The sequence below is a fragment of the Raphanus sativus genome, unplaced genomic scaffold (genome assembly GCF_000801105.2).
Source record: "Raphanus sativus cultivar WK10039 unplaced genomic scaffold, ASM80110v3 Scaffold0513, whole genome shotgun sequence".
Lineage (NCBI taxonomy): Eukaryota > Viridiplantae > Streptophyta > Magnoliopsida > Brassicales > Brassicaceae > Raphanus > Raphanus sativus.
In genome coordinates this window covers 6,282-26,264 of record NW_026615831.1, presented here as the reverse complement: position 1 = coordinate 26,264, position 19,983 = coordinate 6,282, and the positions used below count along the sequence as shown (strand labels likewise).

Genomic DNA, 19,983 nt, shown 5'->3' with positions numbered 1-19,983 from the left:
GACGGTAGAGAGGTTATCTTTCTTTAGCCTCTCACTCACTCACTACTAACCGCATCAGCTCAAATGAAGTCGTTAGCATCGCCGCCGTGCCTCCGCCTAACTCCGACGTCACGCCCTCATCTCCACCCACCTCAATCGTCTTGTTTCCCTTCTGTAATCAAATCCAGTAGCCTATCATTCTCCTCATCCGCATCCGGTATGATATAACCTTCTCGCACTCTCTCTCTCTCTCTTAAAGCTCCATACTTTTTCGCAATCTCGAGATGTTAAGAGTTTCCGTGCTAGGTTTCGCGTCACCACTCGCTGTAGAGAAGGAGCTACGCTCGTCGGTGGTGACGGAAGCTGTTCGACATGTCACCGGGTCGCTTATGAGAGGGGAAGGTCTTCGATTCGCCATCGTGAGCTCTCTCTTTTATTTCGAAAAGTCTTCACCTTTTTTTCAGGATTTGTTGAGTTCTGATTGATTGGTTTTTTTTATTTAATCTGTCAAGGTTGTTGCTCGTTTCAACGAGGTTGTGACGAAGTTGCTTCTGGAAGGAGCCATCGAAACTTTCAAGAAGTATTCAGTCAGAGAAGAAGACATCCAAGTATAACATCTTATATTCTATTGTTTTACATCCTTTGTGGTGGAGCTATTGTTTCTCTGATTTAATCTCTTTTTCAATCAGGTTATATGGGTTCCTGGCAGCTTTGAGATTGGCGTTGTTGCACAAAACCTTGGGAAATCAGGAAACTTCGATGCCGTTTTATGTATTGGTGCTGTGGTATGACTCTTTTCTTTTAAACTAATTCTCAACCCATCTGGTTGTATGTGCTTCTGAAAGTAGTTTGAGTTATGTTGCTGAGACATGTTTAGAGTTGGGGTTTTGATCTACTTTTGTGAATCCTTTGTTGTGTGTTAGATAAGAGGAGATACCACACATTATGATGCTGTTGCCAACTCTGCTGCATCTGGAGTACTTTCTGCTGGCATCAACTCAGGTTTGGACTACTCTCTCTCCTCCTCCTGCATCTGGAATACATTATGATTGTTTTGAAAACAGACAAAGATTGTATTTTTTCTTTTACATTTCCAAAGTCAAGGACCTGCTTCAGTTTTGCCTTTGGTCAGGATCTTAGACAGTTAGATTCCCAAAGCATCAATTTAGTTCTTTGGATGTTGATCTCATCTTCTCTTGCACTTAGTTTAGCTTTGCAGTAGCAGTAACGCTTTCGATCCCCAATTTTGCAGGTGTTCCATGCATATTTGGTGTACTGACATGCGAGGACATGGATCAGGTTAGGTTGTGTTATGCAAGTATTGATGATATGTACAGTATAGCTGATTCATCATAATGGATAAAGACTGAATAAACTGAAACTCTAGGCACTGAATCGATCTGGTGGCAAAGCCGGAAACAAGGGAGCTGAAACTGCTTTGACGGCGGTAAGTATCAATCTTTTACTATTAAAACAACAAGTAAAAGTTCCTCATGATCAATCATCCGTTACTAAGCAAGTAGTCATGTTCGAATTTTCTCTCCTCTTTTCTTTCTGCAGCTCGAGATGGCGTCGTTGTTTGAGCACCACCTGAAATAGATGCTCCTTCCATGGATGAACACAATGATCATATATGAGAACTTGTTGCTCTTGTCGCACTTGGTTACAATTCAATCTCCAAAACTGTACCTCAAAGATTACCAAAATCTTTTCTTTCTTTTTTTTTTTCACCTTGTTAGACAAATATTTAGACGCTTTTGGTCTGGTTATGAATCGTGTGTTGTTGTAACCTAATAATAAGTTCCTCTGAATTTTGGGGGCAAGTGGGTTATTCTTTACCAAACAAAAATATGGCTCTCATTATCCTAATATCTTGAAACTTACGCGTCAAAACGCAATTGAAGAGCCTTTCTAGCCCAATAGTATCTTGACACGACGGATTTGTCGGCAAGGCGAAGATTACGCGTCAACGTCCAGTTTAGTTCAACGAATCAGCCTGAGCCAACACCACCACACAACTCTTGAAAGCACTCTCTTGTCTCTCTCTTGCTCACATTCCATCCAACTCTCGAGGTACGTTCAAATCCACTTCTGTTCGTTATCTGTTCTTTCGTTGATCCTTTCTGTGTTTAATCTGGAAATAGGTGATGATTAGATCAAGATATCATTAGATCTGTTTTGACATGGTGCTATCTTGTTTAGACCAAACATTTGAATCTGTGTTTTACTTACCATGTATCCACTTGATCCACGTGATCTTATCATTGTTGATGTACTTCAGAGATTCAATGTGTTTGAGCTAAAGGAATATGATGTTAGATTCACTTTTTATCATGTAGTATGATTCAACGACATGACGTGTTGTTATACGCTTTAACAACTGCTGAAACACTCTTTTGGTTTTGACTTTTTTTCTAATGATGTCTCCTTGCCTTCTTAGGTATGTCTACATCCGAGAACAAAGTTGAAATCGTTGACAGAGCTCACAAGGAGGAGGATGAAAAAGAAGAAGAAGGTAAAGGTGGATTCCTAGACAATGTCAAAGGTTTCATTCACGACATCGGCGGGAAGATACAGGGAACCGTTGGTTTCGGGAAGCCAACAGCTGACGTCTCCGCCATTCACATCCCCAAGATCAATCTCGAGAGAGCAGACATTGTCGTAGACGTGCTCGTCAAGAACCCCAACCCTGTTCCCATCCCTCTCATCGACATCGACTACTTGATCGACAGTGACGGGAGGAAACTCGTCTCTGGACTGATCCCTGACGCTGGAACCATCAAGGCGCATGGAGAAGAAACCGTCAAGATACCGCTGACTCTGATCTACGACGACATCAAGAGCACTTACAACGACATCAACCCCGGGATGATCATACCTTACAGGATCAAAGTTGATCTCATCGTCGACGTGCCTGTCTTGGGGAGGCTCACGTTACCGTTGGAGAAACGTGGAGAGATCCCGATCCCGAAGAAACCTGATGTCGACATCGAGAAGATCAAGTTCCAGAAGTTTTCTCTGGAAGAGACCGTGGCGATACTCCACGTGAGGCTTGAGAACTTGAATGATTTTGACTTGGGGGTTAATGACTTGGACTGTGAGGTGTGGTTGGCTGATGTGAGTATTGGGAAGGCAGAGATATCTGACTCTGTAAAGCTTGATAAAAACGGGAGTGGGTTGATTAATGTGCCGATCACGTTCAAGCCAAAGGACTTTGGGTCTGCGCTTTGGGATATGATACGTGGTAAAGGAACTGGGTACACTATTAAAGGTAATGTGGATGTTGATACACCGTTTGGAGGTATGAAGCTTCCTATTATCAAGGAAGGTGGTGAGACTCGTTTGAAGAAGGAAGATGATGATGATGATGAGGTTAGTATATGTTCTTCTTTTATGGGTTATAGCTTGAACATTGTTGTGTGATTGTTTTGCTCATAGAAAACTATCTTTGTTTTCTTCTTTTTCAGGAATAAGGAAAAGAGGTCAGGAGAATGAGGGCTGAGTCTCTGATGTTTAAAAATAATGTGTAAAAGTTAAATGAAAGACTTGTTTGTTGTGTGCTTTGTGGTGGGATCAGACTTTTGAACAGAGCTGTCTCTGGACTTCTTATTATCATCGTGGTCCGGTTTTATTGGTTATGTTTTGTTTAAATCGGGTTTGATATATATGCCTACCGGATTGAGTCATAAACGCACTGGGCCTAACCAAAATGATGAACGGAAACTTAAAATCTCAAGTGATTTACCGTAAATCTATAATACAAAGATCAACCGTAAGTAATCATTACCGGTAGTGCTGTGTTAAAGATCTTACTGAGTGCCATTTTAATGGTTTGTATAAACAATTATCCAAAACTGCTGATGATTATATTGTAATCATTAAATCCTAATTCATGATATTAATAATTTTTTAACTGTATTTGAACTTCCTTTATATATATTATTATTAACTAGTGAATTGGTGTCATTCTCTTATGTATTATTTTTTTTGTCTCAGTGAAAATTTTATTTGGTACATAGATTCTTTATAGATTAAGGTTAGTGACCCACATAAATCGCTGCCTAATTTCAACACCATCATGGACTTAACTTCCAACTAGCAGCAAGTGAGAAATAAACTGGTTCATAAATCTGAGTCACGGTCGAACCGGGAGGTCTAAACCGATGAGAGGCTTCAATCATGGTTTAGGATTAGGAACCCGAACCCTTGAGTTCATCAAATCTCTCTTCGATTAGAGCCGCGTCTTCTCATCTCTCTTTGAATCAAGCTTTCTTCGATTTCGCATCTCTCAGGTTTGTCTCGTCACAATTTTTTTTTTTGAGATAAGCAAAAGCTGCAGGCTATTAATAGTATCGGTGTTTGTTTGATAGGGTAGGAGCTAGAGAGCGTGAGATCTATCGCGCAAAGACCCTACCTTTTTTTTAGAGCAGGTCACTCCCAATGTCGGGCCTTGTGGCGCTATGCAGAGCTCGAACTTCTTCTTCTTTATTGAACAGCCTTGTTCGTCCAGTATTTCGCAGTTTCTCTACAGGTTACTCTTGGCCTTCTTGAATTTAAAAAAAAGTTGCTACATTTCTTGTCTTATATGTTATTCTTGGGCGGCCTTTATTATATGATTAAAGTTTTAAGCTTTTAATTGGTTTCGGAGAGATGTGATCTAATAGGGTTTTAGGATGGTGTAGTATATTCGTGAGGAATAAGGTTTAACTGTGAGCTGTATTTGCATATGAATTATTCTTACATAACCCTAGATACTGTTAAAACTGTCCGATCTTTTGTGGGTTATGTCATTGGCATAAAGCCTTTGCTTCTCTTTTTTGAGATGATGAACGGATTATCTTGCATTAGTTCACCCTTTTTTTTGTAACTATGTTTCCACAATGTAGTAACCTCAGAATTTTGTTTTTCTTCATCGTTTGTATCCTAAATGATGAATTAAGTACAGAAACCCAATGCATGTATGTACTTTATGGGACTTGGGCTGTGGCCGTGTATGCTGCACCTGTATGGGTTTTCTCTAACTAGGATTCGAGTTATGTTGAGTAAGGAGATCATATTCACGTATTAGTATATGGTGATCCAGAGTTCTCTTCTAGCTTTTTGTCAAAATCCCGGTTTGTATGCTTTTTTTGTTTTATGACACACGACGGCCTCTAGTTTAGTTTCATTTTTCTGGTATTTTTTTGCAGGTTTTGGTGATGTGCAGAACAAAACACTTGTGGCAGAAATGGAAGAAAAGATGCTCCACATGGACATCAACTCAATGATCGGAAGTTCCATGCCACTAGGTATGATGCGCATAGGAACAATCATCCACAACATCGAGATGAACCCTGGCCAAGGCGCCAAGCTAGTCCGCGCTGCAGGAACAAACGCCAAGATCCTAAAGGAGCCTGCTTCAGGGAGATGCTTGATAAAGCTTCCATCAGGGGACACCAGGTGGATCAACGCCAGATGCCGTGCTACTATCGGTACAGTGTCGAACCCGTCTCATGGAGTGAAGAAGCTCTATAAAGCAGGGCAGAGTAGGTGGCTGGGGATAAGGCCTAAAGTGAGAGGTGTGGCGATGAATCCTTGTGATCATCCACACGGTGGTGGTGAAGGGAAGAGCAAAAGTAGTGGAAGCAGAGGAAGGACATCGGTTAGCCCTTGGGGGAAACCGTGCAAAGGAGGTTACAAGTCAGCTAGTGTCAAGAAGAAGAAGAAGAGATTGGCAGCTAGAGAAGCCAAGATGTGATTCATTTGATGAAAGGATGGCTTAACTCTCAGGATTGTTTTAATGACATTGTTGAATCTGTGAGAGTTTTAAGTTTAATAAATTCAGAACAATCGTTGATCCGTTATGGATGAAGATGGTATGAAATTATGAACGTTGTTATGTGTTTTCTTTTTCTTTAAATTGGAATCAAAACGTTTTTTTTTAAATCATGGCCACGTTTTTCTTTTACTGGAAGACTAGGTGATAACATGCGCAGGATGAATATATTAAAAAAATTATTACTTTTAATTAATAGATAATAGAAAGTTAAAAGTAGTCACAAATATTAGATATAATAAAATATTTAACTATAATGTACAGATTAATATAATGTAAGCTTATTTAAATTTTTATATAAAAGTTTGTGTAATTAGAGAGATGCATTGAATTATATTGTACGGAAAAACACTTTAAAAATAAGCAAAGAAATATATAAATTTATTATGAATTTAAGAAGAAATAAAAATAAATAAAGAAATTTATTATAATGCATTTTTAATGATACTTTTAAAATTGTTTGGGTTGTGATGGAGGTGTGGGCATAGGATAGGCAAGATATATATAGTATTCCGAATATAAATTGTAGGCGAGGAAGAATCTCTATTTAATCAAGATTTTAATAGCTGATTGATCATGTTTTGGTTTCTAATTGTAGACAAAGTAACATATATATGAAATTATTTGTCTATAATTCCAAATTAATTGTCTAATTTGCATTAAATTTTAATCCCTTGATTGATAATATTTATGTCTAAGACTTTACAATTGATCATGTTTCCGAATTTAGATTGTAGGCGAGTGAATTTCTCTATGTAATTAATATTTTAATCACTGATTGATCATGTTTCTGAAATTAATTGTATGCGAGGTAACTTTTTGAGGAATTATTTATGTATATAATTTCAAAAAAATCTCAAATCTCAAATTTAATTTGCATTAATTCTAATCCACTGATTATATTTATTTCTAGAATCTCTAATTGATCATGTTTCCGAATTTGATTGGCAAAAAACTAATCAAGCGTAGACTCAAAATCGTATTGGTGACAAATTAGTCTAACGTAAAAAACAATTCAATGTGTGGTCATATTTATACGTGGTATACTATCAACTAAAGTTTTATATGCGATCATATTCATAATTTTGCATAACTTAATATTTATTGACGCATATTTGATTTGATTTTGTTATTAAATATACAACATGAAATAATATAGTGTTACTACATATGAAATGTCATTCTTGTTAATAACACATGAACATAAAGTTAATATTAAAAAATACTTCTCAAATAAAAGGAATGAAACCATATAATAGACGTACTCAAATCTCAGTGATTCATCGATGAGTAAATTAAATGCATCATAATTAATAATCCGTGTAATAGTACATAGAAAATAATAAGAACAAAACATTAATTGTAGACATTGTATTTTTGGTTAGTCAATAAGGAATCAATTATAATATAATGACCAATGGCAGTTAGTGTAATTAGTCTAGTTAACTAAGGGTTTTTGAATATAGATCTTGAGAGAGAATGTGGTGATGACACGTAGGAAATGACATTGATGTAAATCACACATGAACTAAAGGTTACTTATTTCTAATACTCCTAAAATAATATATAGGGGATTAGATTGATATAAACATAAACTTAAACCAAAGTCAGTGAGTTACAGATTCCCGGAAATAAAATCCAGTGGAAAGAAGATCATTCTCTAGAGCCATAATGTTACATGACAGTTGGAGTATTTACAATCTACAGTATAACATTTTTAAATTAATAATTTATAAATTAATATCTTTATAAATTAATATAATTCCATAGTCATAAATTAAAATTTTGGTTCAATTAATATTTCGATAAATTAATAATCTGTATAAATTAATAGAAAATCATTATTAATTTGTAGAGGTTTCACTATAGATGGCTTTTGTTGTCAAAAATAATCAAGATGGATTTTCTGAAAGAGATAAGGAAGCCAATTTGACATATTCCTCTGTTTAAACAGCCTATAATTTCAAAAGTTTCAAGGGAGTTTTGAAAAAATGAAAGAGAGATCAAATCAAGAATGGTATTAGACTTAGAAAGAGGGAATAGTAAATGGAGCACACAGAGTTTGAAGCTTGAAAATGAGACTATAACAAACAACAGAGCAGAGCAGCCAACATGGTGGCCATCTTAGGTCCCACTCCTCCATATTTGTTCCTCATTTCTGTTATTCCTTTCTTTTATATATATTGAAAATTATCTGAAATTTAAAAAAAACTACTTCATCCATTTTGATTTAATTGTCGTTATAGGGAAAAATTTTCGTTTCAAAATAAATGTCGTTTTAGAGTTTAAATGCAAAATTTATTAAAAAGATTTTTCATTTTATTTTTCTATTGGTTGAAATGTGATTAGATGTATAGGTAATTGTGTTTTATCTTGGAAATATACAAAATCATATGTTTTTTTAATATGTGTGCATAAATCTAGAACGACAATTAAAATGAAACGGAGGGAGTATAAGATAGCACTAAAACATATTTTTATTCCAAAAGTAGAACACAAATAAAAAATCTTAAAAATAACATTAGTAAAAATTAAAAAATTATATTTGAGTCTGGTTTAGAAGTTAGAGTTTAGTATTTAGTATTTAAGGTATTGAGTGTAGGGTAAAAATATAAAATTTGGAATAATATAGTCATTTACTACTTAATTAATTTTATTTTGAGGATTCTTCTTGTCTGTTATTTTGTTATTATTTTCTTGTAGTATTTAAGATATTTACCCCCAAAAACATGATCAAGTTGTTTTTCCTCTTATCTTTTATTGCAAGAGAGGTGAAAAATCATTAAGTATATCCACATGCAATGAATCCAAATTACCTCACTGGCAGACGCATGAATTTTGTTTCTTATGTTCTGTTATTGTACTTTTTTTTTTGAAAAGATTGTTCTGTTATTATACTTTTAATTGTCTTCTCAGTCTGGTCATATATTTGCCCAGTTTTCATTTCAAAGCTGGAAAAAACGGACAAAGTATATGTCCATTTTTGTAACTGGTTGGTCGGAAAAATGCCAGGGAATAATATTCTTGAACAATATGTCAATATGCTTTGTATTTTTGAACTATTTTTTTAAAGTTACCATATAATTTTGATTTGACCTCAACAAACTACAAACCTAAATACAAATTTCTCATTCCACTAATCGGGTTATATAACAAAAATATTTATTGCTGAACATGTATACCAAAAATTAGGGGGGTTTTCAAATATGAATCGAAACTTCAAATCAAAAATATAAAAATAATTTTTTTAAAATTATTTACCATATTCATTCTAGAAGTTTAATTTATTCACGAAAATGTTATTTTTCGGAAAAGTCATTACTTTGATTAATTAAGAAAATTTGGACTTATACTTTATTTTTTTCTTAAATTGAGAACTAACATGGTGTAAAAAAATATTTTCACTGGATTGAACTAAAAGTACAACATGATCAATCCATGCGGTTAACCCATGCGTTTAACCAGTAAAATACACCAGTACTCATATAGTTATATTGAGATTAGTTTATGTGTTAGTACCAAAAAAAGATTAGTTTATGTTTTGGTATTCATAGTTGTAATGATATTTAATACGAATTTAATCTTACAATGATGCTATATGCACCAAATTTTAGCAAGAAAAAAAATGTTGTATACTATATTAACCAATAATTTGGGGAAAGTCGGCATGAAAAAAAGTGTATAAAAAGGAAAACCGAAAATGTATAACGTAGAAGAAAGAGATTGTAGAGTTGTACGAGGAAATATTGATAAGACAAGTTGGTCGAGATATGCATTGAATCGATGGGAAAACGCCACTGAACATCGACATGTGCAGTTCCATCCACATTATATTTAGAATTATACCTTTTGACATTCATTAGATATTATTTTCACGCCGACATTTTTTTTGTTCATAATTATCTACGTATACCTTCAAGATAATTAAAGGATACAGGTCTTAAATCTTCGTAGATAAATAGAATTAATCATTTTAAAACCCCCAAGTATGTGATAAAACTGTGGGCATATCAAGTAGTATTGGAATAATAATGTCGCTATATGCCTTGTCCAATTTATATGATGATTCTATTGTATTATATTTGCTGAATATTGTTGCAGGTCCACAACCACTAGACTTCCAATCCAAAGAAGGGTTTGGGATGTTCAAGGCAATCATGCATGGGTTGCCATTTCTATATAGCTTTCCCTTTCCACCATTTATTTTATTTATAATTTCTTTAAACTGAATATAACAGAATCTACAGAACTTTTTGTAAGAATACTGTTTTTCACCCTAAAATTGTGTATATATCTTTCTCGGTTTTGTCTACGAATAAAAATCTTTTTGATCTTGATAAGAGATTGCGCTCTCTGTACACAACTACTTAAATATATTCAATAGAAAAACTACCTAAATATAGTTTTAATATACATCTGAACTGCATTGATGCATTATATTATATTCAAAATGTATCCTCGACTGACAATGAGACTGAGGATCTTTAATAAGACCCACCGAATATTTGTTAATTATACTGTAATTTTCGGCAGATTAACAATCTACAAAGTTGACGAAAGTCGATATGAAATTGATTTGTTTTCCCATAAACATTATCATGCATATTTAGCAATAGAAGCTTAATATATTACATAATTGTTTCGTATAATAACCGTAAACTGATGATGTAAACTATTAAATCCCCAGATAGCAAAATTTTCTACCAGATAAAATGCATTTTATATACTTCAGTAATCATAGTTTCTACTTATGTATAAATGCGTGGCATCGATCCTAAGGGCAATCAACGATAGAGATGCTAAATTGAGGATCTAAATAATAAATTATTATTACTTTTGAATCTGTTTAGTTTTAATTATTTACTAGATTTTGACCCGCCCTCAAGATATGAATTTAATAGAATATATCATTTTTGTAAGTATATTAAATAAATCAAGTTTCATAAGTATGTATTTGTGTCATATATATGTTTGAGAATTTTTTTCAATCTTTATTGATAAAGTTTGCAATATGTTATATTTTTTAGAAATTTCATATATGATAACATTTTTAGTTTCCCAAATTTATTTTTAAACTTAAGTAGGTGTTTTATGGAAAAATATAACAAATTATAGAAATTGTTTGATAATAATGTAGATTAGTAATATCTAATTTAAGCTCAATTAGGCAAAATAATTTTCAAAAAATAGAAATTTTAAAAGCCCATACATTATTAGGAAATATAACGATTTGAGTCATTGAATGTTCTTATTTGTTGGATATATACTCAGAAAACAAAATCGATATGATCCATATTCTTGTGTAATTATTTAGCAACCTTATTCTTTACATCAGTCCATCTTCTTTTATAATTAAAATGTGTATTTTTTTAGTTTTGAGAACATATTTTTGTTATTTGTAAATACTTTTTATATTTTTTGGTTTCAATTTTTGATAAATTTAATCTTATATTTGTACTTTTTTATAATCATATTTGTATTTTTTGTAAGCGGTTTAGACATTGTGTCTACTTTCTTTTGACTAAGTTTCTAATGTGTTTATGAAATAGTTTTAATTAACATTTACAAAAAATAATTATAAAAAAAAGAAATATAAAATTTTAATTACAAAAGAACACAAATATAATTATAAAGAAAAATACAAATATAACATTTATATTTATAAAAATAATTAAAACAAAAATTATATCCGCCATTTCTAAGGACGAATCAGAACCTAGTATTAATTTAATATAATTTGGTAACTATATAAATATGTCAAGTTGTATAACTATACATTTTTATTTATGCATTTCAGAAATTATTTTAAAAATTTATTCAAGTTTGAAACATATTATATTTTCTTAGTAGTTACCTAACATAATTAGTCAAGAATATTCATACCAAATAATTGATTTGGAATCATATATCAGACATATGACTAATAAATAAAAAGGAAACAGAATTTACTTAACCTATTAAAACCATACTCACGTATTGACTTGAGTTGTCTAAACAACCTGTCTCAACGGCTTGCCTTGTAAAAATCATTGATAGGCAGATTCGCAATCAGTGCCTAACAATGCTACCAAAGAAGCTAAAAGGATATGAAGAAGTTGTTCAAGTATGGCTGTCAGGCCGATAGTTTCATTTCAAAGAGATGATTCTTCCACTTTTCTCACATCCGTTCCTTAGAACTGATCCATTGGGATAACTTTTTCATATATATTTCTAATAAGAAATGTATTGATACCCGTTCCAAATGTTTTGACTCGCTATGTTTGTTTTTTCTTTTTAATTTCTAATGAGAATTTTTTTTATTTCTAATGAGATCGTATTGAATCAGGTTCCAAATTGTTTTTTTTTTTAATTTCTAATGAGAATTGTATTCAATGTACTTTAGGATAAAATATAGGACATTTGTCCATTTTAAATGTTTATATGAGCTAAAGCATGAGAAATATAAAGATAAGCTAAAGCATGGGAAAAATAAATTACTCTTAAATCTATGTTTTGATTTAAGGATATGTTACTTACCTTCATCAGACTGACCTCTTTCTCTGTTTTGGAAAACAGATCGTATAGATTCCGACAGCTATTATTGGTTCTGTTTGATGCAGAAGCTTACTTGAACTTCTAATTGTGACAATCTTATCCGTCATCAGATAAGTATCTATTTAGCATATATTCTACATTATACTTTGATAAAAATTTGTTAAAGACTTGGACACGATTTTTAACTGATGTCTTCACTTGCTTATACAGGAAATTATATGCAATAAATGATAAAATACAAAGTACTATAGACTATTACAAATGGCAGCAACAGAAGCTAAAACAAAAAGTAAGCGTTTACTACGTATTTGATTGATAATATAAAGAATGAAACAATACTGAAGCGATCTATACTTACATTTCTGTCTGTGAAGGTGGGGATTACTTTCACTTGAAATTCAAGTCTTGAATACACCAACTTTGTGGAAGCACCGTAGCCTAGTGGTTATGGTTTAAAGGTTTCTACACCCAGGTCTGGGGTTCGAACCCCAGACTATGCAGTTTCTTGCAGATAAATTCAGGTTTCAAGTCCCGGAGAAAGCGGTTTATTGAACAATTATGCAGATTACGGAAGAAAGGCTTACAAGAGATCTACAACATGGCTCAGGAGATGCAATTAGGCATAGATCTCATAAGGCAGGTAGTATTGTCGGTTGTCGAATCGTCTATGTAATCTTTCTCATATCATAATTGTAATATCATAATGAATCAGCGTAAAAAAAAAAAGAATACACCAACTGGTTTTGAATGATTTCACGTCAGAAAGGTAAGCGTTTCCTGTTTATGCTTCATTTTCTCAATTAAAAGCAGCATATAGTGGTTGTAGAAATCGTTTCATTTCCTAAGTTAGTATATATAGGAAAAGGATAATTAGGTAACATAAGTAATAAGAATATTCCTTGCGGATATTGGTTAAATTAGTTAGGGAAATAGAATATTTGGAATTAAAAAAGATACTTGGTAAATCTTCCTTTTCTAAATCGCTAAGGTAGTTGAAATTTTAATATGTTCAGTTTGAAAAGGGAGGAAATATACCATTTAAAAATCTTATTTTTACCTTTTTGGGGTTTTTTATTTAAAATATTTACAAATTTAGTAGTTTCATGTTTTAGTTAGCTATATATTTGCATTTATACATCAGATCGTTAATAATCTAGTTATTTTGCACCTGATTATATGCCTCGAGAATTTGGGCAATGTTTGTTAGAAAATATTGGATTTGAAATTAAATATAATATATTTCAAATTCAGATCGTTGAGTTAATTTGATTTAAAATTTTGAAGTTGCAAAATGGAGATAAGAAGCTATTAAATTTTAGTTTAAAAATTTTATATATTTAAATTTAAATTTTACATATGATATGGTTATGTATGGAATTTCTGAAAATCTATTTATTTGCCAAAATTTTAGCTTTTGATTAGTAGTTTATATTTTGGTTATTTATTTGAAAAAGCTTTGCAAACCCCTATAATTTTGTCGACTTTATTTCACATCGGTTAATTCGTTGAGGACTCTAATTATTCGTAATTGTTATGCAGTATAAGTTTTTTTTAAATAAAAACGAATCAGAAAATTAAAAGGATAGATATTCATGATATTGAACAATGCAACATGTAAGTTTTATGGTTTAATTGTTTGTAACTATGATTGGAAGTGATGAATGATACACTGATATTAACAGAATGTATTGTTTTTAATTTTTATTTGTAGAATCTAATAAAAGTTGAACCTTGGGTGTCGATGGGATGGAACATTTATAAATGGGATGGAACATTTATTGTCAAAGAATGTAAATAAATGTATTTTACCAATCAAACGTTCACGATGCATTATGTGTGGATAGACTGATATTAACAGAATGTATTGTTTTTAATTTTTATTTGCAGAATCTAATAAAAGTTGAACCTTGGGTGTCGATAGGATGGAACATTTATAAATGGGATGGAACATTTATTGTCTAAGAATGTAAATAAATGTATTTTACCAATCAAACGTTCACGATGCATTATGTGTGGATAGGAAATCATAGTTAATTTAACAGAGGTGTTGATTTTTAGATTTTCTGCTGTATAAAAATAAAAGGAAATTCGGAATATATATAATTAAATAAAAATCATAGGTTTTAAATGTTTCAATGGCATGGATCTGTAAATACTGTTAAAACAGGAGGATACCTGAAAAAGAGTCTTCTGTTTTAATAGTATAGATATTTAATTTATATAATTAAAAGGATGACAAGTGTCCACATAGTTTTTAATTTTTAAAGGGTTCTTATAATCTCTCAAAAGAAACACGAGATCTCAAAACTGTTTACCTCTAACATATCTTTGAGTTTTATATTGTTTTATTTGTGATATTGTATCTTGAAATTGTCGATGGACATGGCCTAACAATCGATCAAGTACAAATCCGCGATATAAGTTGAATATCATGTCGTGTGGAAAAGATATCACTATGATATTCTTCTAAATCTTAATGTATAGTTCATAAGATTTTAATCTGCATGCATCATCTCCTTAGCGTTGTAAAGTTTTTTAATCTATGAAGGGATGTAAGATCTTATTGTAACAATTTATAAAGTTAATTAGAATAATGATGTCATTTAGTTAAATATGTTATTCATTGCATTCAGATAAATACGTATATGTATTGGTAACCTGTCAATTGGTTAATACCCGAATATCATGTCACTCGTTGTTCGTTCATCACGCAACCAAATATTTTATGTAAAATGCAGAAATGCTCAAGAAATTATATCAACATTATGTTCGAATTATGAGCAAAAATAAATAATTTGAAAAGGATATGGGCAGAAAAACTAGAAAATACTAACGGTTAAAATACATAAAACCCAAAGTAAACTAAACATTGGACCAAATACTAAGTGTCAGAAAACAATCGTCACAGAGCTATTAGTGTGGATCACAAAATTAATATGAATTTATTTTATTTGATGACAAAAAAAAAAACTAAATAGTGGACCAAGTATCTCCACACCGGCACGTGCTGGTAAAACATTGGATTTGATCCCTCAAATTTTTGGAAGGTTTTACATAGATATAAATCCTAAAAAAAATATATTTAAAACAATTCACGAAAATTTTAAAAAATATTTGAAGCCTCCCCCAAATATCAGATCCGGCTGACTGTCCCATTTAGGAACACGATAATATGATATTTCCACCACATGAAATGCCGAAGAGAAGAGTAACATTATGGGTCCTAATTGGTCGATAAACATAGAAACATTATTATTAGGTGGATAGAAATATATAAATCTATACATACGGTTCCTTTGATAATTTTTTGTGTATAAATATTTGTATTAAATTCGTAATGCCATGACATTCAATATATTAATCATTGGTATTCTTTGAATTCACCTCTAGTGCAGATGAATTCGAATCTTAAGTTTTTACGTATCTCCGTCCATAGTTTCAATATATTACCACGCTGAGTGATAAATAGTATCAATGTAATAAACAGCACACATTATTTATAGAACACAGATTAGTAATTATCTATCTTTAATTATTTGTTTCCAGCATTTGTAGTAGCTAATTTCTGCTGCTGGTAGATCGTCAATCAAGCCATAAATAACGCAAGAAGGAATTAGGTCTTTTTTGGTTTAAAACGTCAAGTGGTTAACATTCATATATAATATAACCCATCCATTATTCATTAAAATCTTATAAATAACAGGAGACTAATAAAACCTACAACTCAGAAAGGGATAACACGACTGTTTCTTTTTGGTCAACTAAAAACAATGTTAAAAGGTTTTAGATTCGGTTAATTAGAACACAATTGAATATTCTCCAAAATAAAATAAATAAACTGAAACTTCCCCTTCCACTTCAGACAGAGGCTTTCCCCAAATAAATTCCAACTTACGTCATCTTCTACTTTAAGGAATGATAATGTGTCTAGGGGAGAAGAACCAACTGTGACAGTAAGAGAGAGAAGCAAAGTATTCTAAAATTACAGGCGTTCCAGAATCAGCAACTTGCTTATCACACTTGTCACCCCAAAAAGAGAAAACAAATTTAAATTTAAAAAGTTGAGTCCTATTTAAACATTATTATTGCTAGAAAAAATCTGTAAATTCACTGAACCTTCCTCTCTTTCCTGTTTCTTCTCTGATTCTACAGTCCAACAGCAAATATTTATTTATTTTTATTTGCTACTTGTGTTCTTCATTTTTATATCCTTTACCAGTTTATCATATCAAACCACACCCACTTTCTTTCTTCTTCTGTACTTTCCTTACAAAGAGAGGTTTCTCTAGCCCAGTTTTAAGTTTCGACCGTTAAACCTTCATCATCATCTTCTTCTCGCTGAAGTAGTCTGGCTAGTTCCACCATTGGAGATCTTCAAGAAAGCTACATTGTAAACATTTTTAGATGATCCGTGAAATCCCCAGTCTACAAAACGACACCGTAAGCATTCAAGATCATACTCAGAGCCACATCAAGAACAGAAACACCATGGACATGAGAAGAGATAACCGAAAAGACATGACCTTTCGTGGACCAACTCAAGCTCCTCAGATGATGAGTAAGCAAGAATATTTTCAGGCATTGTCGTCTCAGAACAGTACGAGGAGGCTAATAACTAAATCGAGTTACTTTAGTTTGGAGTCAATGGTTGTCCTTGTTGGTCTCACAGCATCGCTCTTGTTCCTTCCCTTGATTCTTCCACCGTTGCCTCCTCCTCCTTCCATGCTGCTTCTGATTCCTATTGTGATTATGGTCTTGCTTATGGTTCTTGCTTTAATGCCTTCTTCTAATGCCAAACATGTAACAACTACTAATTACATGTAACGCTCAAAAGTTTTGTTGTTTTGTCTTATTGTTGATTTGTCATTACCAAAAGGTTTCAGGTTAATAGATTTGGTATGTTTATTATCATTTGTTAAAACATGTTGTATGATGTATAGTAGTACTATATAATGATTATTTTTTATATACATTCAATGGTCATAGGAGACTAAAAGTCAGAGAGAAAAAGCAAGACTATATATCTCTTTATATACATTCAATGATCATAGTAGACTGACTATTCATTGTTGACCAGTGTGAAGAAGAAGCGTTGACCAAGAAAAGAGGAAGGTGAAACTCCAATACCGCCATGAGCTTATGACTTATGTATACTTATTTCAGCGTCCACTCTCTATTCAGTGGCATGTAAGCCATTGCAACCGTCAATGGAGCTGGGAGATTCTATAAACATATAGCAGACTGGCCAATCTTCAAACTGGTTAACGATTAAATGAAATTATTTTTAAAAGTTAATACTTCTATTTATATATTTAGACGTTTCTTTTGAAATTATAAACTACTATAAATTTAGCAGTATATCTAAAAATTAGTGTGTTTTGTACTATAATTTACGTATCTATTATTATATTTTAAAAATATATATTTCTCATACCATGCTCTACTACTCTACTTGCTAATACTCAAATCCTTGGTTGAATGCAGCTTCTGACCAATGTTATTGGAGAAACGAGTTAAGTTCTGAAGGAAGTACAGACTTTTTTTTTTTTGATAAACTAGGAAGTACAGACTCATCTTCTGACTTTGCAATGGTTGCATAATTTTTAGCGGAGATGAGTAGTTTTAATTAAATGCTTAGAAAACCAAATTGGTTACCAGTCAGGGAACATGCCAGTTCAAGAACAATCTAACACTTTGTTGAGAAGAACATTATGTAAAAACCACAAACTTGGCAAACAGAGCAAACTAATCAAAGCCTAATCTCCAACAAAGATAATACGGTCTCTGATACAAGGGAAAAAAACCTCAGATCCAACCAAAAATCTATGAAATGGGGAAAGAGAAAGAAGGAAGTTTCCATCAATTCATCCTCCTGACAAGCTCGTTGATGAAATTTTCCCTGTTTCCAGCATCACCACCTTCAACGTAGTGGTTCCTCTTCTTCTTAAGTCCACCGAGCGGCGCCTTCAACTGGAATGGCCAAAGGAAGTTGTTGGCTTCTTTGAAGTGAGGTCCAACGGTCATGATCTCGTGGATCAGATCCTCCACACAGATGATCTCGTGCTTGCCTAGACCTTCAGCTACTATCGAGTTGTCAGTAAGTGCTATCCTCTGATGGTTCAGCTTTCCATAACCCCTCTTGTAGATCAGCTCCTTGACACTCTTCAAGTTTGGGTATCTGCACATGAGAGAGATGATATCATCATTCCCTTAAAAAGATCATATTCTTGCTGTTGCTTAATAGAAAGAGAGAATGAGAATGAGGTACCCGTAAGTCACGTAAGGCTCAACACGACGCAACATGTTGATTGTTGCCTTGTTCACCTTAAGGAACACACCATTGAAGATCTACACAAAATGAATACACCACAAGTTAACATTCTAACCTCTTTTAAAAGATGATCATCCACTTAAAACGTAATGACAAAAATATCTATCACTGCCTTACTTGTCTCAAACGCAGGAGCTGCAGAATTTTCTTGGTTTTCGGGTCAATGGCATTGATACTGCAAAAAAGAAAAAAAACATACAGCCATGTAAAGACACACATCAAACTAGTTGGCTAACAACTTGTGTAACAACATACCCACGGATACGAATGATAAAGAGAAGCTTTGCCTCAGGATCAACGTAGAACCCTCCTTTCAACTTAGCCTCTCGCTTCAAACGGATCAACTCATTATCCTAGACAAAAAAAAAAAGGACAAAACCTTTCAACACACAACAGGAACAGAGAAGAGTCATCTTAGGTAGGCTAAGGAGACACAAAAGTGGTGTTTCTTTTGACCTTCTCGGCGTATTCTTTGGCGTACTGCTCAGCTCTCTTGAAGATAAGCTTGCGGGTCACAACGCTCTTCTTCTTAGCAGCTTCAGCTTCTTGTTTCTTGGCCAATGCCCATTCCTCTTCCCTCTTGATCTTCTTTAGCACAGACTCTGGAACCACCATCTTTGAATCAGACATGTCTCCTGCAATCAATTAACACAAAACCAATAAACAAAAAAAGCCAACACCTTTAAGCAATGCAGTGATGAGAGATATGAAACTGAAACAGAGCAGGGACATGTATGAAATGACTAATACCGAAACAGTATGACACGAAGAGTGTGTCTGTAATAGAGATGCGAAGTTAGGGTTTACGAGGAAGGTCGAAAGAAGCTTACTTTGAGAGGAAGAGGAGAGCTGATAGAGAGAGAGAGAGAGAGGGAGAGGTTGCGCGGCGCAGAAGGAAGAAGAAATGGGTTTAGGGTTTAATTCGTAACCCTATTTTCTCTTATCTGGGCCTGATATTAGGAGGCCTATTTTTATCTCATTACATTTGGGCTAGTTTGCTCGAGCTTGATTGAGACACTGGTCTTAATGATCGATTAATAATTTCGATCACTTAAATGTTTGCAATCTTTGGATTTCAGGGTCAGCTTAATTACCATTCAAAACATTAATTTAAACGTTCAATATTCGTTATTGCAATGCTGGCAAAACAACTATGGCGGCTGATTGAGAAACCAACCACTTTATTTTCGCGAGTTTTTAAAGGACGTTATTTCAGGAATGCTTCATCTCTGGATCCGATCCGTTCGTACTCTCCGTCATATGGCTGGCGGAGTATATCTTCAGCTAGATCTCTGGTTAGCAAAGGACTAATTAAACGGGTGGG

General features: G+C 33.2%; 5 protein-coding genes across 7 annotated transcripts; 4 read left to right on the top strand and 1 right to left on the bottom strand.

Moving 5' to 3' along the window:
- The first annotated feature begins 27 nt into the window (after positions 1 to 27).
- LOC108847250 (6,7-dimethyl-8-ribityllumazine synthase, chloroplastic) lies at positions 28 to 1,802 on the top strand. The gene is made up of 8 exons (XM_018620449.2): positions 28 to 196; positions 286 to 398; positions 492 to 587; positions 669 to 764; positions 903 to 981; positions 1,232 to 1,278; positions 1,367 to 1,426; positions 1,540 to 1,802. Exons 1-8 carry the CDS (start codon positions 64 to 66, stop codon positions 1,576 to 1,578), a joined length of 663 nt encoding a protein of 220 aa, XP_018475951.1. The 5' UTR covers positions 28 to 63; the 3' UTR covers positions 1,579 to 1,802.
- A 110-nt stretch (positions 1,803 to 1,912) lies between these two features.
- Positions 1,913 to 3,630, top strand: LOC130494491 (uncharacterized). Of its 2 annotated transcripts, none has more exons than XM_056997120.1 (3): positions 1,913 to 2,052; positions 2,420 to 3,351; positions 3,447 to 3,630. In XM_056997120.1, the coding sequence occupies exons 2-3, from the start codon at positions 2,422 to 2,424 to the stop codon at positions 3,450 to 3,452; spliced, it is 936 nt and encodes a 311-aa protein (XP_056853100.1). In that variant the 5' UTR covers positions 1,913 to 2,052; positions 2,420 to 2,421; the 3' UTR covers positions 3,453 to 3,630. The 2 variants fall into 2 exon arrangements, with proteins under 2 accessions (XP_056853100.1, XP_056853101.1); XM_056997121.1 differs by lacking the exon at positions 1,913 to 2,052 and adding an exon at positions 2,056 to 2,123.
- Positions 3,631 to 4,142: 512 nt separating this feature from the next.
- LOC108847248 (60S ribosomal protein L2, mitochondrial) lies at positions 4,143 to 5,904 on the top strand. The gene is made up of 3 exons (XM_018620445.2): positions 4,143 to 4,271; positions 4,355 to 4,510; positions 5,169 to 5,904. The coding sequence occupies exons 2-3, from the start codon at positions 4,420 to 4,422 to the stop codon at positions 5,714 to 5,716; spliced, it is 639 nt and encodes a 212-aa protein (XP_018475947.1). The 5' UTR covers positions 4,143 to 4,271; positions 4,355 to 4,419; the 3' UTR covers positions 5,717 to 5,904.
- Positions 5,905 to 16,417: 10,513 nt separating this feature from the next.
- Positions 16,418 to 17,298, top strand: LOC130502337 (ARGOS-like protein). The gene has a single exon (XM_056997119.1). It carries the CDS (start codon positions 16,733 to 16,735, stop codon positions 17,150 to 17,152), a length of 420 nt encoding a protein of 139 aa, XP_056853099.1. The 5' UTR covers positions 16,418 to 16,732; the 3' UTR covers positions 17,153 to 17,298.
- Positions 17,299 to 18,002: 704 nt separating this feature from the next.
- On the bottom strand, positions 18,003 to 19,598 carry LOC108834392 (60S ribosomal protein L7-3). Of its 2 annotated transcripts, none has more exons than XM_018607728.2 (6): positions 19,490 to 19,598; positions 19,116 to 19,294; positions 18,915 to 19,012; positions 18,777 to 18,834; positions 18,597 to 18,676; positions 18,003 to 18,506 (listed from the first exon to the last, which is right to left on the bottom strand). In XM_018607728.2, exons 2-6 carry the CDS (start codon positions 19,287 to 19,289, stop codon positions 18,188 to 18,190), a joined length of 729 nt encoding a protein of 242 aa, XP_018463230.1. In that variant the 5' UTR covers positions 19,290 to 19,294; positions 19,490 to 19,598; the 3' UTR covers positions 18,003 to 18,187. The 2 variants fall into 2 exon arrangements, with proteins under 2 accessions (XP_018463230.1, XP_018463229.1); XM_018607727.2 differs by having other exon boundaries at positions 19,410 to 19,548.
- Positions 19,599 to 19,983: the final 385 nt, after the last annotated feature.

Bases quoted from the DNA above. Each gene is read 5' to 3' on its own strand.
- LOC108847250 (XM_018620449.2), top strand. From the start codon at position 64: ATGAAGTCGTTAGCATCGCCGCCGTGCCTCCGCCTAACTCCGACGTCA. The intron at 765-902 runs GTATGACTCTTT...GTTGTGTGTTAG, and splicing joins TTTTATGTATTGGTGCTGTG to ATAAGAGGAGATACCACACA. The intron at 1,427-1,539 runs GTAAGTATCAAT...TTCTTTCTGCAG, and splicing joins CTGAAACTGCTTTGACGGCG to CTCGAGATGGCGTCGTTGTT.
- LOC130494491 (XM_056997120.1), top strand. From the start codon at position 2,422: ATGTCTACATCCGAGAACAAAGTTGAAATCGTTGACAGAGCTCACAAG.
- LOC108847248 (XM_018620445.2), top strand. From the start codon at position 4,420: ATGTCGGGCCTTGTGGCGCTATGCAGAGCTCGAACTTCTTCTTCTTTA. The intron at 4,511-5,168 runs GTTACTCTTGGC...ATTTTTTTGCAG, and splicing joins ATTTCGCAGTTTCTCTACAG to GTTTTGGTGATGTGCAGAAC.
- LOC130502337 (XM_056997119.1), top strand. From the start codon at position 16,733: ATGATCCGTGAAATCCCCAGTCTACAAAACGACACCGTAAGCATTCAA.
- LOC108834392 (XM_018607728.2), bottom strand. From the start codon at position 19,289: ATGTCTGATTCAAAGATGGTGGTTCCAGAGTCTGTGCTAAAGAAGATC. The intron at 19,013-19,115 runs GTCAAAAGAAAC...TTTTTTGTCTAG, and splicing joins CCAAAGAATACGCCGAGAAG to GATAATGAGTTGATCCGTTT. The intron at 18,677-18,776 runs GTAAGGCAGTGA...CATTTTGTGTAG, and splicing joins AGCTCCTGCGTTTGAGACAA to ATCTTCAATGGTGTGTTCCT.